The sequence below is a fragment of the Pongo pygmaeus genome, chromosome 9 (genome assembly GCF_028885625.2).
Source record: "Pongo pygmaeus isolate AG05252 chromosome 9, NHGRI_mPonPyg2-v2.0_pri, whole genome shotgun sequence".
NCBI classification, from domain to species: Eukaryota; Metazoa; Chordata; class Mammalia; order Primates; family Hominidae; genus Pongo; species Pongo pygmaeus.
The window spans coordinates 96292437-96310823 of record NC_072382.2 but is presented as its reverse complement, the minus strand read 5'-3'; the positions used below and the strand labels follow the sequence as shown (position 1 = coordinate 96310823).

At 41.2% G+C, this 18387-nt stretch overlaps 1 protein-coding gene across 7 annotated transcripts in view; it reads right to left on the bottom strand.

Annotated features, from left to right (window-relative positions):
- Nucleotides 1–18387, bottom strand: part of AMOTL1 (angiomotin like 1) — a 135512-nt gene that overhangs the window by 25838 nt on the left and 91287 nt on the right. For all 7 annotated transcript variants that reach the window (XM_054437360.2, XM_054437362.2, XM_054437364.2 and 4 more), the window contains one exon: nt 521–666. In XM_054437360.2, the coding sequence (XP_054293335.2) occupies nt 521–666 (146 nt within the window). The remainder of the gene's footprint in view (nt 1–520; nt 667–18387) is intronic.

Sequence of the window (18387 nt, the reverse complement as noted above, 5' to 3'; positions counted from 1 at the left end):
AGGCACCTGCCGCCACCACCACAGGGCGCTGGAAGGTGTGAGGCAGCTGGCCCCTGGCTGCCTGGCTAGGCCTCTGCTCCTTTTCTTCTTCTTCATCTATAGCCTGGATTCCTTAGCTTGGACCTCGGAAATGGTCATTTTAACTCCTCAGTCAGGCTTCAAGGAAAAGGCTACCTCATAACGCTTAAGCTAAAGGGTTGATTTCATCAGAAACTACTAAATGCAATGCATGATGCCTGAGTAGGATACGTGTCAACCGATGGGCTGTAGGCTGGGCTTCACACCGAGTGTGAGTGCTTTGCTGATGGGATTCCCGTGTGCTTTTCATACTTTGCCTGGCTCTAGAATGCATAGACTCTGTTTTTACTCACTTTTATTTGAGAAGTTTCCCATATCCCTCCCCTGTCTCAACTCCTTGGAATTGGCTCTGGTTAAAGTAGTTGGGGTAGGAAAAGAAAGTGGAAGCCCTCTGGGCTCTGCTTCTCCTCTTCCCCACCAAATCCCCACAGCCTGGTCTCACCTCCTCTTCCAGCTTGATGACCCTGGCCTGGGCATTGCTCAAAGCCTGGTCCAGGATCTCGATGTGTCTCCGATGGTCCTCACTTGCAGTCCGCACTGCTGCTAACTCCATTTCTAATTTCTCTTTTTCCTTCAAGAATTCTTTGTCTAGAAGGGAAACAAGAACAAAACTACCTCTATCAGAAATTGCTCACCCTCTGGGCTCACGGCCAGTTGACATCTGGCAAGGATTAAAAATAAAAAAGCATGCAAATAATGGAGGACTGAATTGCTGTTTCTGCTCCCTTTTAATAGTGGTGGTATGGAAGGTAATGGTTTTCTCAAAAACCACTGTCAACAGTAGATACATTCCAGGCCACACTTGTGAGCAGTACACAAAGAACCAGTGACCCCATATTCTCGATAACTCACTTCTCTACAACATTGACTTTCATACTTCAAATTAATCTTGTATCTACTATTACATCTTATGCTTACAACATTCCCTGCTTCCATTTTCCAAATCTGTGATGAAAGGGTGGGTAATATTAATAATAATATTAATATTCTCATTCATAGAAAAATAAACCAAGGTCCAGAGAGGTAAGCTCTTTGCCTGAGGCTAGACAGCAGAGGGGAGCTTCAAGCTCAGGCCTCCAATCTCCAGGTAGATCCTCTTTCCGTATGACCTGGCCCCACAATTTCTCCTTTTCCTGCTAAAAAGGGGAAAGGGACAAGGCTTTAGATTTAGGAAAACTGCTTCTTTCTCATTCAATGATGATGTAATGATGGCGATCACTGCCTCTCTTTGCATGTGGGAAGCCAAGGCTGGTATGCTCTTAGTTACCCATCGTCCTATACAGACTGCTCTACTGTCGTAGCTTAAGCAGGCAGCGTCGATAGTGTCATGGGATGAGCATTTCTTATCGAAAATACTTTTCATGTTGCAAAAGCAATATGCTGTTTTTTAAAAATAAGACTATTTAGATACATTGCTTATAATATGGAAAAACTTGAAAAAACAATACGTAAGAGATTGGCCAAATAAACTTTTAGAAACGCTCTGATAGGATGCAGCCATTAAAATTAAATAAGAGAATACTAGTGACATGAAAAAAAGTCTCCTTATTGAAAACAGGTAGTTACAAAACCGTATGCATACTACCCCGTATTTATAGAAAATGAGGCATAGAATTACAATAGTAGCAGTAACAATAGTAGCTAGAAATGGATTTCTATGTGCCTACACCATTTCAATGTTCCATACTGGCTATCTCAATCCTCCTAGCAACCCACACGAAACCATAGAGAACCCAAGTCTGGAAGCGACATCAGTGGTTAACCAGTGGTTAACAGTGTTTGCATTCATTCATATTTCCGTCTATATTCATTCGTTAATTTAACGAATAGTCATTTAGGACCAGCAGTATGTGTTCTGAAGCAATAGAAAGAATGCAGCACACTAACAGGGCAGAAAAATGTGGTTTTAAATACAGGGCATGGAAATTAAAATGACACTGTAAAGCTGCAAATATCAGATAAACTCACAACTTTAGAGCCAGAAAGGATCACATGAAACATCAACATCCAGTTCTCCCTCTTTTGCTTCATTGCTGAGAAAAGGAAAGCCCTGAGGAGCAAAGGCACTTGTCCAGGGTCTCCCAGCCAGTGGGGACAGAGCCAGGGCCAGAATCTGGTTTTCCTGATGTCCCAGTACAATGTCCTTCCTTCTTGACTGCACAACCCTTGCATTGTCGAATTATGTCAATGGGATCAGAGGGCAATGGTACAGCTTCTGAATCGACAGACTGAAGGAGCTGACTTGTAAAGCTAAGTGGTGGCTGTGCTTCCTAGAAACAATGGCATCCCCTGAAAACAAGATGAGGCCACCAAGATCCTGACTCAGAGCAGAGCACTACTTCTGGGCTCTTTATGCCCCACTGCAGTGACCCACTGCACTGCCCCTTCTTCCTTTCTGCAGCATTTGAAATGGTGCCTCTGAAACTTCCTTCCCAATCCAGGGGCATGTGAGACCTCAACAACAACAGGCATGTGAGAGACCTAAACAAAGGGGTCAGTAGCAGCCCACTAGCGCTGCCCGTCCCCATCCACAGCCCTGAAGGGACCAAAGCACCTCACTCTTTCTGTACAACGTCACTGATATTTGACCACCTAACCCTAGGTTTGGACAACATCTCAATGGGCATAGTGGCTGCTGGCCTTGTCCAAGCTCTGAAGGGCACTCAGGTATTACTAAGCAGGCATCCTGGAGATGAACCACAGGATCTCAGAACTTCTACCTGGTTATCAACCTAAGCATAAAAGTTCTTCTCTTTGTTGAGGGCCACCAAGTATACACTGATGTTGACCAGAAGTAATAAAATGATAGTCTGAGCTCAAGAACAGAAGCCACAACCAACGCTTCTCATGTTCTGCAAATCAGTGATCACTATTATTGATTGCTATGTCACAATGATAGCTATTTAGATAGTCCTGAGTCAACAAACACCCCACCCCCTTCAACACCCCCCCACCATATATATACATGATCTCAGCATTTGCTATTTGCTTGATAAGCAGTATCATATTGTAGCTAAAGAAGGATTTTTCGCATGAGAAAGACTTGGATTCAAATCCTAGGCTCACTACTTTACAATTATGAGGCCTCAGGTGAGGTATTTAACCTCTCTGTGCCTCAGCTCCCTCATCTATCAAATGGCAATGGTAACATCTACATCACAGTGTTATTACAATGATGCTGTTGATGAAGATGATGCTTATAAAGTATAAAGGACTTTGTTTGGTTATTATTGATTCCCTGGGCCAATAAGAGCACCTGGCTCAAAAATATTGTTGAATGAATGAGTGAGTCTCTATTATGTGCCAAGTTCAGTGTCCGCTGAACAATAAATTATAGCTCCTGTTAGCTATTAGGTATTCAGTATCCTTGTGATCTTCTAACAGCCTTTGTTATGCAGCTGTCCACTCGACCTTCGAACCCACTGCTCGCTTACAAGCCACGACACATCAGATGGCTGGTACTGACCATGGATACCTCTGGTTCCTTCCTCTGCCCAGGCTCCCTAAACCCCACAGTGTACACTACATACAAAGATGTGGAGATTGGACAAAAGCTACATTTGTTTCTAGAGTGTTTTATAGACCTCTGAAATTCATGGGTCAAACATCTCTGTCCTGAATTTGGTGACTTTAGACTTCAAGCTCCAGCAATATCATTTAGTATCACTCACACTGGTTCAGAACTCCTTGTCCACTGATAGGAAGTAGTGTTGTCAATTATAAAGTTTTAAAAACAATACTCATGATAATAGTAGTAACAATATCTTCCCATGTTTGTTGAATAAGTATTGTGCTCCAGGAATGGTTACTTATAGTAGTCTCTTTATTCTAAGTTTACTGCATGAGGTAGGCACCATAATTCTTATTTTCCAGCTGAAGAAAATGCCACTAAAAAAAAGGGTAAGTAACTTGCCCACAGAGGTGATGATCATCAATGGCAGAAATAGAAGCTGCATTTATATCTAATGCATGTTCCCAAACACAGCCCTGTACTGCCCCTCCTCTCCAAGCACGCATAGGGATAGAAGAGCTCCATTATGACATAGCTTATTATTGCACAGATTTAAGTTATGTCACAGGTCATGTATCTCTGAAAACATAGCAATTACATTCACATGTGTATCCATTTACAAATATTAACTAATGAAGCATCTACTACACAGAGGCATCAGAGTACTGCCTGGGTTCATACCCAGCTCTTCCACTTATGGTTCTGTGACTCAGGTAGTAAACAAAACTCTCTGTGCTTCAGCTTCTTTGCCTTTAAAGTAAGCATCACAATAGTACCTATTTCAAAAGGCATATAGTAAGTTCCCGATGAATGTCAACTTCCATAACACTGGTTATTATTGCTGTTACAGGAAGTATGATAAATTCCAGGGCTATGAGGTGAGCAGGATGTAGCATTCTGCACTTGATCTGGTGGGAAAAGATGTAAGGACATGGGCAAAGGCAATGTGACAAGGTGCTCTAACAGATGCATGCACAGGGTGCTATGAGAACACAGGAAGGACAGCTAATTCAGGGCAGGGAGTGAGGAAGACAGGGTATCAAGGCAGTGAGCCTACAAGGTGGGCTAGCTATGCTCCCCAACTCTTGGAGACATGGGGACCATGAAGTGTATCAGACTCACTCAAAGAAGTCATCTTTCGGGAGATAACAAGGGAGAGTCCCATGGTGAAACCACCTCATAAGAAGGTCCTTCAGTTTATTAGCTAAGCCTCTTAGGATGGATCTCAAGAAAGACAAGTCTCGTGATGAATTTTTGGTAGGGCTCCAATATATATACTGAGAATTCCTAGAACAGGCAAGTTGACACAAGGGAATTCTTGCCCAGAATGGTCTGTTTACTCAGTGGATATGAACTACCCTGAACTGTGTGGCGTAGGGAGCTGTTTAGCTTGATGGCTCTGGTCCCATTTACATAGAAGGATGTCTGCTCATACAATGTTTACTCTTGAAACCACAGTGATGGCACAGGCTGTGTGGCCGGGCCGACCTGGTTTGATTTTGGCACCTTCACATAGCAGCTCACCTTGGACACATGATTTTACCTCTCTGAGACTCCATCTCCTCAAACGAAACTCACAAGATCTATTTTGCAGAACTGCGGGTAAGGATTAAAATAAGTACCCATAAAATGCCTACCACAGGACTTGGCACTTAATACTATACTTGATAAATAACAACAAGAGCTAACATATATTTCTGGGGACTTAACATGTCCCAGCTACTGTTCCAAGAGCTTTACAACATATAATCCTCACATAAGCCCCATTTGACAAATAGAAAACTGAAGCAAAACAAGCTATGACCCTTGTACAATGTCGAATGGTGGTCCCATTTGTGTCTCCACCCATACATTAGTCCCCCTTGCTTGAGGAAAGAACACAAGTGGTGGAAAGTAGAAATAGGCCCAATAATTCAAAGATGTCCCCTTTCTGTCTTACCCTTCTCCTTTGTCAGTTCTGGGTAAGGTTCCAAGTGGACACCCTGCTGAAACTGTTTCTGTGATTACTGTCTGAGCACTAAGTCTAACTGCCAGCTGATCCATGGGACAGAAGACCCTGTTCTACCATCTTAGCCACTTCAGTTAAGAAACACTGAGGGTGGATGTGTGTATAAGGTCAGGACTCTACGTGCTGTGCTACAGCTTCATATTCAGTGCTCCCACTTATGGCTGGGGCTTCTGAGGACAGCAAACCTGTAAGCCAGCACTTCCTACATAGGAATTCATTTCTAGGGCTTTCTGATATAATGGATTTTTGAGAAGTTTTTCCCTACCCCTATGTAGCTGGAGAGATAGAGGAGTCCAGCTACTGCCTGCTTGATCAAGGAGTGTCTAAGTCACTGGAGTGCTTGGTAGGTAAAACATAGGTGTTTGCTATGGTTTGAATATGGTCCCCCAAATTTCATGTGTTAGAAACTTAATCCTCATTGTAACAGAATTAAGAGATGGGGCCTTTAAGAGGTGATTAGGCCATGAGGGTTCAGCCCTCATGAATGAATTAATGCTGTTACTGTAGGAGTAGGTTGGTTATTGTGGGAATAGGCTACTGATTTAAAAAATGAGTTCTGCTTGATTCTGTCTCATGGGATGACTTCTGCCTTCTGCCCTTTGGCCATGAAATAACAGAGCACAGGGCCCTCACCAGGTGCCAGCATCATGCTCTTGGACTTCCCAGCCTCCCGAACTATGAACCAAATAAACTTCTATTGTTTGTAAATTACCTAGTCTGTGGTATTCTGTTACGGCAGCAGGAAATAAACTAAGACAGTATGCTTTTCCTTTTTCAGCTGGAATCAAGATTTGATCCTTAACCAACTGGATTTGGGGGGTTTAGGTCTCTCAGAGAGAGAGAGAGAGAGAGAGAGAGAGAGAGAGAGGGAGAGAGAGAGAGAGGTATGAAGGCATAAAAATAGGCCAAGCTAATTCTGTTCAAGCTCCAAATTCCAAATGCACCCATAGTGATACATAACTAGCCCATTTTGGTACCTGCTTCTGGAGAGTCAGGTATCTCTCTGGCACTTCTCAAGGAAGGTTCTTGCATGTGGGAAGAGAGGGTGGTGGTGGCAGAGTTAAAGGAGGAGGAGGCAGGCACAACAATGAACCTCGGAAATGCTAATAACTGATTTTAGAGGACAGTCTCTGGGACTCTCCGAGTGAAGAAAGCTTAAAGGGCATTACCAGAGAAGAGGCCACAGACAAAGGAGAGGCCGAGTAGGGAGACTGATGGGAGCCATGTATAACAGTGTCCAGGCCCTCTATGTACTGTGCCAGAGCCCCAAGTCCAGCACTGGAGGTTCACTCAGAGAATGAACCTCTGTGTGAAGAGGCCAATGCTTCCTAACCTGGAATGCTCTATGAAATAGACAACTTTCATGCTATCTGCCCAGCTAGTCCAGTGCTGATCAACACCAATGGCATCAATTCTGTTAACTAGAAACTTCTCCACAATGCTGCTGAAATGAACTCCTCTTATGAAAAGATGTCCAAATAATTATCTGCCACATTATCCCTCCCTAATGTTTCTCCTCCATTTCTTCTTCCTCAGTGATCCCTCAGCTCCAAGATCCCTGGCACCATATCTGATAATACTAAACAGATGTTGGAGAGGATTCTATTCCAAGGGACAGCTACAATTTATAGGGTAATTGAAGGGTCAGATTTATTAGAAAGTCCTTGTTGATACCAAAGGTAATTTCTTTTTTTCTGAGGTTGTGGGAGTGGAAAGACAACAGGAAGATATTCTATTTACTTTACTGTCTACAGAACTATTTAGGTTCCTTCTGCCTCAGAGATATTCCACACTCAGGGGCCCCTTCTTAACATCTGCCCCCACATCCTCACCCCAGTTTGAGTCAAACTGATGAACCTAGAAAGAGACTCAAAAAAATAGAATCCAAAAAGAGCACTGTTTACAACACATACGAGTGATCTATTCACATGAGGCTTATTTGATGCAAACCAACATGAAACACAATCTACTTTTTAAAGCCACACATTAATTCACAAACAGAAAAGTAATATGATACAACGCTGACGTTAGAAGATGCTGGTTTGATTTTTTGTTGTCTTTTTAAAATTTGCTGATGGTTTCTTGGGTAAGGAGGCTTGTTATTTGGGGAAAGGGTCTTCAGCTTTCTGCTGTCCCTGAGCTCTGGTGCAGATTACCAGGGTTCTGCCAGGTGGCTGGATACATAGGCTGCAAGTGGGTGGTTAAGGTGGGTCTATTCACAAACAGCAACACTCCAGCGAGGGCTGGTTTTAAATGGCGGAGAGAGTGGAGTGTTTTTAAATGAGTTCTGTAATAAGGAAAATTAAGAAGGGGAATTCAAACCAAACTGTTCTGCAGAACCCTTGGAGAGGGACAGAGAAGGGAGGGAAGGCAGAGAAGGGACGTCGGGGCCAAGTGGGAAGGAGAGGAGTTCTGAAGATGAACCCATCTCAGCCAGAAATTTCTTCAGCTGTCCTTCATTTTACGTATTACGCTTCCACACTATCTGAACAAGAGTTCTGAGTTTCAAAGTTACTAGTTTAGTCATTACAAAAGAGACAAAGATTTGTGGAAATGGCTGCTGTTAAAATGTGGGGAAGAAATCTTCTGGAGAGATGGATAGTATGGGAAAATGAGGTAAAGCCTAAAGTGCAATGCATTTATTCAAACTCTGTTGCCTAAATGTAAAAGAATAGGAATGTCCCTGTTGACACAGTGCTGTGCAGCAACATTCTTCTAAACTGTTAATTACTTTTCAAGGCCCACCCTAAAGGCTACAGGCTTCTCCCCAAACCCACTTTTTTTTTGAGGTGGGGGTTCTTTTGAGTGTGGTTCTCTAACAGGTCCTTGCCACATTCTGCCTTGCACTCTAGGTCCAGTGGCTGACGTGTGTCTGTCTCATTTTTCCTACTGGACCTCTTCATAGTGACTAAGCTTTCTTCACAGTGCGTCGAAACCCTTCTATCTTTGTAGAACTCTAAAGATCTAAGATAACTGACGTGTCTTATATGTGAAGAAATTAAGTTTAGGCAACAGCTTATTGAATAAGAGGATGCTATTGGTATATAATCAAATTCTGAGTCTTTAAAAGTTTTCAAATACTTGTTACTGAAAAGCAACAAAGCCTAACCACAAAATCTTCTATTGGTCTAATATAGGAAAACAACACATTTTTGTCTTAACATAGTTATAATATTTTTGTTATTTTATATAATTTATCTATTGCTCTTATCCAGAACCCGCAGTGAGTTTAAAGCATCAAAAGTAAATATCTCAGGTAGGATTTGGTAAAATATTTATTTGACTCTCTACCTGTAAAAGTTCTCTTAAATACAGTTTTCTCTGATCTAGTTATTCTACACACTGCATTTTACTTCTGGAAATTGTGCTTACACATTTAGGTATAATTCACAGGTTTTTTTACCCACCCAAGTTTATTACATATGCACTTTACAAACTTGCTTGACTGAGGAGACACCCATTCATCCAGCTCAGCTTCCAAATGTACTGTTCAACCTTTCACTTTATTTTGTTTTACTTGAAATAAAAATGTACTGCTACTTCAACATCACTGCTGACAGCATAATAAACTAGACAATGAATTAATAATGCTACATAAATATAGGATGCACAGGGCTCTTGGTTTTGACTATATACATACTAGTGATTCCATTTTAAATCAAACCTGAAGACTTACACTTTTTGTAACCACCACTGAAGAAAAGTGCTTTTTTGCCTTCTTTTTTCTTTCTTTTTTTGAGACAGAGTCTGGCTCTGTGGCCCAGGCTGGAGTGCAGTGGTGCCATCTTGGCTCACTGCAACCTCTGCTTTCTGGGCTCAAGCGATTCTCCTGCCCCAGCCTCCAGAATAGCTGGGATTACAGGTGCGTGCCACCACGCCCAGCTAATTTTTGTATTTTTAGTAGAGATGGGGTTTCATGGTGTTGGCCAGGCTGGTCTTGAACTCCTGACCTCAAGTAATCAGCCCGCCTCAGCCTCCCAAAGTGCTGGGATTACAGGTGTGAGCCACCGTGCCTGGCCTTGCCTTCTCTTTTCTTAATATAAAAAAACTGACACTTATAGTTGCAAATACGACAAAGTAAGACCCTCCTGGACGATTTGGCTCCTGTAGAGAGAACAACCATAAAACCTGGCCATAATATAAAGAATAATGATCTGAAGGTGTTAAAATGTGAACAGAAGCAGACAGTTTCTGACGGGGAGTAGCAGCTCACTTACAGAGGTGAGGAGAAGCCATACTAGCTATATAAGTTCTGTACCTTGATCGTGCTCATTGTTACATTTCAGGAAATAGGACATTTAAGTGTGTAAATTTTATTGGATGTAAATCATGTCTTAATTGAAATCAATAAAGCTATAAAACAAATATAGGTGTATATAACATGTATATACTTATATTTGTTTTAACTAAGGCATTAATTAAGGCATTATTATAATATGTGTGTGTGTACATATATATATATATATATATATATATATATATATATATATATATGTTTTTTAAGTGGCCCCTCTGAATGGCAGATATGGCTTAACCAAAGCTTGCCCCAAAGATAGAAGTTATGCTGGGGAAATCATCACATCCGGTGGAAAAAGTTGTTTATGCTAGGACTGGTCAGGGATAAAGAAATGTGTTGTCTACAATTATATTCTCTCCCTTCTTTTAACTTCTGTAACCCCTCCCACTGTCATTTTTGCAACTTGCTTTGAATAGATTCCTTTTTTTCCCCTTCTTTCTACCAAACCAGTCTTTGTAAGCAAAAAGAAAATTAGTAACAGATGCAAGCTTATTTTTAATGGTCTACGACCAAATTTTCTGGACTTAAAACAAACACTTTGTCCCCTCAAAAGTTCTCTGAATCCATTAAGATACAGCTGTAGGCTCTCACTATAATTCATGAACTAAAAATAGTTTTGAAAACTAATTGTAAGAAACCACACCACGGAGTTACTCGTTGTATTCTGCTTATTTTTTAATTTTTATCATCCAGAGAATAAAGTTTGATTTCACAGACATTTTGAGAAAGCTTTCTCTTTCTTTTTTTCTTTCTTTCTTTCATTAACTCTAAGCTCTATTCTGATCCCAAGAAAATAAATTTGGGGCAGGGGGTATCTGAAGAGGATATACTGGATTATCCAACAAGGTCTTTTATTATAATTGGCTCTAGTTCAAAGATAGATGTAAAAGCCAAAGGCACAGAATGTTAATTCCAGTAGTTGGAACTCACTTGGGAAGATCTGAATACATTAGTATTAAGTCACAGCACTGGGATAAATAATTTGCAACCAATTAAGACTTCTAGTATGAAAATTTTCTAGTATAAAAACTTTGTTCATTTACCATCCAGGATCCTTTGCAGTGTAAAAACATGAAATCCTCGGTCAATCCCAGAGCCGACAAAATTGACCTTTTGGAAAAGGGGAAGCAAAAAATAAGAAAAAGGAGGTCCTAATTCTAGTTGTGGTTTAGCCATTAAACACTTGATCACTCCGGTTGCAGTTTCTTCTTTGTAAAATGTGAACACTGCACTAATGAGGTCTAAAATCACCAGGAGTTCAACATTGCCACCTCTCACATTCTAACATCTCCCCACTCACCTGGTCCGTAGGAGGTGGCTTCCCCACGGCAGTTCAGTATAAGTTTGGGCTCCAGAATTGAATGACCTAGGTTCAAAATCTGTCCGCTTCCGTTATCAGCCTGTGTGACCATGGACAAGTTACTTAATCTTCCTGTGCCTCAATTTCTCCATCTGTAAAGTACCTGCAATACTTGCCTCAAAGGTTTGTTTGGAACAGTAAAAGAGGCAATGTACCTGTGAGGGCTAGCAGAGTGCTTGGCTCACAGTTAAGTGCTCAATTAGTGTTCAATTAGTGTTGGCAGCTGTTACCGTTGTTAAATGACCGCAGCTGTTACCGTTGTTAAATGACCACAGCCAGTCTGGCCTGAACCAGGCAGGACCTGAAGGATGGAAACTGGGGAGCAAACCTGCAACTCCACCTGAGGACACACTTGTAACCAGCAGCTCCACAGCCTCCAAAGACACTGACACTTGTGGCGGCCATCAGATGGCTGGTTACTGGGCTGGTTACATGCATTGCTGGTAACCACACCTGTAACCTTTAAGGTACTCTCCAAATCTGATATCCAGATCTGCAGACCTCATTTCACAGTAGGATCCTTATGGTGAGAATTTATGGCACCACTGCGAAAGGCACCCCTAAGACTTCACTATCCAGCCAATTAACTATCATGGATAACCACAGGGCTAGTCCTGCCCAGACCTTTCTCCGTCATTAGCTAATTTTGAATCCTCACTGGGAAACTAAAATTTTTTACTGCATTTCTGTGTCTCAGTTTTCTGTTTTTCTAAAATGATAATAATTATGTTCCCCTGATGTGGGATTAAGAGAGAAAATAACAATTATATCTTGATTTATACATTAAGGCAATTTACGAAGTAAGATCTAGGGAATACTTTTGAAGTTCTTTATTTTGCATCTTTCTTCAATATTTTCTCCTTTAGTTAGGGTTCTTTCTTCTTCCTTTTCCATGACTAGGTTCCTGGAACCGAGGTCAGCAAAGTATGACCTGCAGGCCAAACCCAGCCCACAGCCTGTTTTCATAAATAAGGTTTTTATTAGAACACGGCTACACCCATTTGTTTATGGATCATCTATGGTGGCTTTGGGGCTACAGGGACAGAGTTGAGTAGCTGTGGCTCTCAAAGCCTGAAATATTTACCAGCTGGCCCTTAACAGAAAGAGTTTGCTGACTTGTGACCTAAAACACAGTGAGTTGATAGTAGATAGCCTATATGACTGTTTGCTTGAATAAATGATAATGATCATTTCATTCGATGTCCAGCAAATATTTATTAAATGCCTCTAAGTGCCAGGCACTATGCCAGGTTCTGAACATACAATGAGTTGGGACTCCATTGTGAAGATGACAGACAGGGCCCCTCCCCTTATGGTGTATACAGTTTAGTGGGGGAAGATAGAAAAGGATTATCCAAACAATTACTTATTTACAGTTGTGATGAGTGTTTACAGTGGAAAAAAGTACACAGTGCTGGGGGAGTATATAAAAGGAAGATTTAACCATATCTCAGGAACTCCTCCCTAAGCAACTGCCATTTAATTTAAGCTTAGGCCTGAACGTGGATTTCCTGGTTCTGAATTATTAGGGAAAGCAAGGGTTCCCTCATGCCAGAAGAAATGCAAATGAATTTCAGTATGTTTTCCAGTTTGTGCTTACTCCATCCATCTATCTGGCTACGTAGTGCAAGGAATGTTAAAAAGTTTAAGATGCTTGATTTTTCAGCCTTATATATAACAGGAAAGCCAAGCAAATAATTTTAAAACCAACAACGTGAAAATCATAACCCATGTTTAGTTGTTAAAGGCCAGACATCAACACATGACCAAGAGGCACTTCTTCAATCAGCTCCATTCTTTAAGCATGGCAAATCAGAGCCTAATTTGAGCCTAAATTGAGTAACATTAATTTTCACACTTGGGGAGGAGATTTGACTGAACATAAACAGATGCCCTGCAGGCTGTGCGTACTTCTGGTTGTCATGTAGGTCTGAAGTTTCTCAGCGCTGCCTGTCAAGGTTGATTAAGTGGGCTTAAGCACTCACATGCTTTGCTTTCCAAAGTCAGTGAGGCTCAGTAAACCACGCAGGCATTCTTTGGGAACATGGCCCACTCTCCTACCCTGAAAGTTGGCAGGTCCTTCTGGAGAAGGTGCATGCCAAAATAGATGCAAGAAGGCAGGGAGAAGTGTTACAGAATACATGTATTTTATAGACTCTGCTTCACATTTCCTGTCACTGGTTAGTCCTCAGAGCTCTGCCAGCTAAATTGGGAGATTCATTCTTCTATTACTTTAAAGGAAATAGAGGTGCAGGTAGATTAAGCATCTAACTTCAGGTCTCTGAGCCTGTTAGTAAGACACCAGGACTCAGGAGATGTGGCAGCTGATCCAAGACAATTTGCTGGAGCCTGGACCTACAGAACTTTGATTTTCAGAACTGCATAGTCCTACTACATGTAAGGGTCATTTTCAGGAGAATCAGTTAACACAACTTTCTTGATCAAAATGATGTCACCCTGGCAGGCTTCTTGGACAATCCTTCTCCTTTGCTCATGGTGCAGATCTGCAGTGTCCAGCATGGCCTATGGATTGGTTGGTGTGAGCACCTGGCCAGTTGTTACCAAAACCTTTATATACCAGGCCAATTCTCACCTCCAACATATCCACAACAGGGTAAATGGGAAGGAGTTAAAGGAGCCAAAAATGGACTATACTAACGTCACCTTTCTTGAGAAATACTATTGTTCTTAATAATAAAAGACTCCTATTATCTGGATATTCTTCTATTCTTAAAAAAAAAAAAGGAAGGAAGAAAGAATGCAAAAAAAGCAATTCAGTTATTTTTAAATTGCTTTTATTCTGATAGTAGTTTAATAATTTTGTCCTAATGTCTTGAAATAACAGAGGATTACCTGGGGTTTCTCTTAACATAACTGGAACATTGAGTTTAAAAGAACATTTTGACACTGACACTGCATAAAGATAATTTCAAGCCTACTGTCACCAGGATTTTCCACTTTTATTCATTCTCTCAATAAACATTTATTGAACACCAGGTACATGAAGATGCAAGGAGTTTTGGTGGGGGATGAATACTGGTGAAGAACATCTATAGTTCTCCCATTTAGTGGAGCGTCACCCAAATAAATCATGACCTTACAGGATACAGAATAAATGCTGTAACAGGAGCTTCACCCCAAGGAGCCCAGAGTCAGGAGCAGCTGCAAGCACTAGTGCTGGTTGGCCCATGAGAGGCGGTAAATCAGTGTGTTCACATGTGACAACATCTAGCCTTCCTTCCTAATGATGCTTGATAGAAACCCATAGCATCTGATGTAATGAAACCTAATGAGGATTCAAAATAATCTCCTTATGCTCTATGTGGGTCAACAGAATAAATGTTTATGTCATCTTAATTTCTGATCTGTGGTTCACACAAGACCTTATAGAAATACAAAAACCAGGAGGGATTTTCTTTTAGGAAATGATTTTAGTCTCCTTTAAGTTCTATAAGAGACAGAAAACGAAAATAGCTAAAATAAGATTCAAGGGTAAGATGATGATTGCCAGCCAGCTACATTGAAAACGGCAAATTATTATTTTTAAAACAATATGGTCCAACACATTTTTTTCTGTTAATTTTTAGACCCGCAAGAATTTTAAGGGAAATCAAATGCATGTAGTTCTGACTCATTTACACCCATGACTCATCAATATGTTGTTTTTAAACAAATCACTGAATGTCCAAGAAATCTTCTGTTTTTAGAGAGGCACATCATTTAACAGCCAGAATCTTAACACAAACTTGAGTTTAACCAGATATGTTGAACCTGCAGTGCCCAGCAAATCCCAAAGCGGTGGAGATAGGCTCTTGTGCAACCTTTAAACATGACTTGGGTTCATCCCAAAATAACACAAACATGCCAGAGCTAATCAGGTCCCACTCAATTCAAGAATACAACAAAGCTCCAACATATCTATTTAAAAACCCCAATAAAATGAAATTTCATTTCTACCAGTTCAGTTTCTTCACATCTAATATTTTATTTTTGGCTTTCTGGCCTAGAGCTGATGGGAATTCTGCAGCGCTATCCATTTTCGAAAGAAACAGTTTTAAAAAGTTTCCGTGACTGAGAAGACATAGCTAAGAATGGTAAGAGGTATTTCCAGGGGTTCTGCCTTTAGCAGACAGTAACCTGCCTCTGGTATGCATGTGTGTATGTGACAAACAAATGGGAAAAATGAGAACCTCAGTTAAGTTGAGGGACAAAGAAGACCGAGTTTCTCACAGCCAGACCAAACAGGAGTTGGCTAGAGGCCCTGGTTTTCAGGAGCAATTTGGCTTTGACATCACCATCCTATAAGCTACAAAAACATTTGGAAAAACAAACAAGCAAGACCAGAGAATTCACAGACAAACAAAAAGCTGAATTCCTCCAAAGAGAATGTTACAATACCATGAGGTGACAGGGGAAAAAAATTCCTCAAGGGCATCAAGCTCCTAAGCACTTAATTCCTCAAGATTTTTTGTACAGACAAATCTCATGACTGGGGGGAGTACAATGAGCCTGTTTCATGTCCACTTCAGTCTTTAGAATTAAGTAGTAATTACCCAGGCAGTCCACCAAGGCCTTCATAAAACTCTAACTTAAGAGCAGAGTTCAGTTTTTAGAAGAAAACTACCCTGAGCAGAGGGAAATGTTTAAATCTGGCCAGGAAGGAGCTCCTCCCTCCATTAACTGGGAGATCTTTCAAATCCCACCTGCTGCTTGAACTGCAAGAGTTGTTTGGGTGTTCTTAGACGTGGATGGCTAGTTTCCGTGTGAACACCTAGCAAAAAAGCTGAGCATGTTATTCTCTACTTCCCCCTTCCCTCTGACTCTCCCATTGCCAAGGTGGCTGGCAGAAGCTTCACAACCTAACCTGGGCTTCTTGGTAACTTTTTTTTTTTTTTTTTTTTTGGAGACGGAGTCTCGCTCTGTCGCCCAGGCTGGAGTGCAGTGGCGCGATCTCAGCTCACTGCAAGCCCTGCCTCCCGGGTTCACACCATTCTTCTGCCTCAGTGCCCCACCCCGAGTAGCTGGGACTACAGGCGCCCGCTACCACGCCCAGCTAATTTTTTGTATTTTTAGTAGAGACAGCGTTTCACTGTGTTATTCAGGATGGTCTCGATCTCCTGACCTCGTGATCCGCCTGCCTCGGCCTACCAAAGTGCTGGGATTACAGGCGTGAGCCACCGTGTCCGGCCCAAGACATAACTTTTATTGCAGTCTTGCCTTTCTTTTAACCAAGTGCTAGAATCCCAAAAAAATTCACTTGAAAAGGATGGCTTCCCTTAAGTGGGCAATATTTATAATTATAATCACTAGGTGTTTGAAATTTACTCTAACAATAGGGTTTCTGAACAAATATACAGATAATGGAACACATTAATAACTAGGAAGAGAGGCAGTAATTCATGCCTGCCATTCTGTACCCACATGCTAAACTGAAAGCCTGACAGAGAGCACCATCCAACCTTCTGAGTATCTTTGCACCTATTGTTATACCTGCTCACTGAGCTGTGGGTTGCAAGGTGAGATGACGAACATGTTCAAACCTTAAGTCATTATCTAATCCCAACCTCTTCCTCCTGCATTTTATTGGTAAAGGGTGATCATCCATCCAGCTGCTCCAGTCACATCGCTTTCTCTCACTGCCATTATTCAATTGGGCAACCAAGTCCTACTAACTTGTCATTTGTTTATCTGTCCCCTACTCTTCCTTGCTATTTCCACTGGCTTAGTTCATGACCTCTCCATCTCCTCCCCAGACACTGTACTGAAATACCTCCTAACTAGTCTCCTTGCCTCTAGGATAGTCCCTCATGAATTTCTCCTCTGCTCTGCCTCCCAAGTTAGCTGCCTAAATATGTGCCTTGGAAACAATGAAATCATACTCATAATTTGAAGAAAACATTGGTGAATATTATTATAACCTGGGAGGGTAAAAGGTATTTCTAAGCAGGACAGAAAACCTAGAAGGCATAAATATGGTCACTTAAAAATGTCTTCTATAAGATAAAGAACAAAGATTAAAAACAACTGGAGAAAATATCTGTGACATATATATGTGGGGGACATGCTAATTTACTTAATAAAAGAATTCTTACAACTCACTAAGAAAACAACCTAACTATAAATTTGAAATAACATCTTGAGTCCATCCCTTGGCCACACTAGGAGAGGAAAAACTAATGTAAATAATTATAAAGCTGTGAAGGCACAAAGTGTCCTGCAAAGATTAGGTGTAAGAAAATTGGTTAGGTATCATTACCAAACCTGCTTCAAATGCTCTGCCTAGATTCAATTACATTACATATCGACACTGAGATCCTTTAAGCAGCTGAAATATGCCTCTGGTCTCTTGTGTTTGCCTTCAGAACACAAGTGGAGCATATTTGCATAGAACAAATAATTCCCTGTCAAGCTGGAAGGGCCTCTTTGCTTGATAATTGATGTTTCAGCTTTGAGCCAGAAGGTTAAAGTCTTTCTGAAAAATGTTTCTGAGTTCACACAGCAATAAACCCTATTACTCCATTATTCCATACCAGCCTTGGCTGGGAGGCCAGAACAATGCCCATCAGGTGAAACTGGCTTTCCCATTTTGACCTGAACTAAGTGATCAAATTATGTCCCTTGACAAGAAGGCAAAGTATCCACAGAGTGTACAACACTGGCATTGCTGACATACCTGCCGAAGACACTAACTATACCTAGGCATGCGGTCATCCAGAAGGAATGTGTCACGATCTTAAATGCAAGTAGTGAAGACAACTCACCTTTCAAATGAAACCGAGGTGAGATCTATTGCACCCATAGGAAGAGATATAAGATAAATTTCGTTACAAAAGCAAGTAATTCAAAGTGCTGATATAGCCTTTTATGTGAATCCGGAACATAGGCCAATCATCTGAGACCACAAAGGAATCCCAGGCAAAAGCCCTAGATAGTATTAGTGTCCATTTGCAAAAAACGGAATTTAAAAAATAGAGCTAGTATTAATAGCTGGAATGCAATCATGCATCAATCTGGGGGACACACAAGAGGTTAAACCTAACCAAACAGTATTGGAAATTAGAAAATTTAACCAATTATTTTCCAGTCTTTAAAATGTAGGGCTGCATTGAGGAATCCACACATCAGAAGACCCC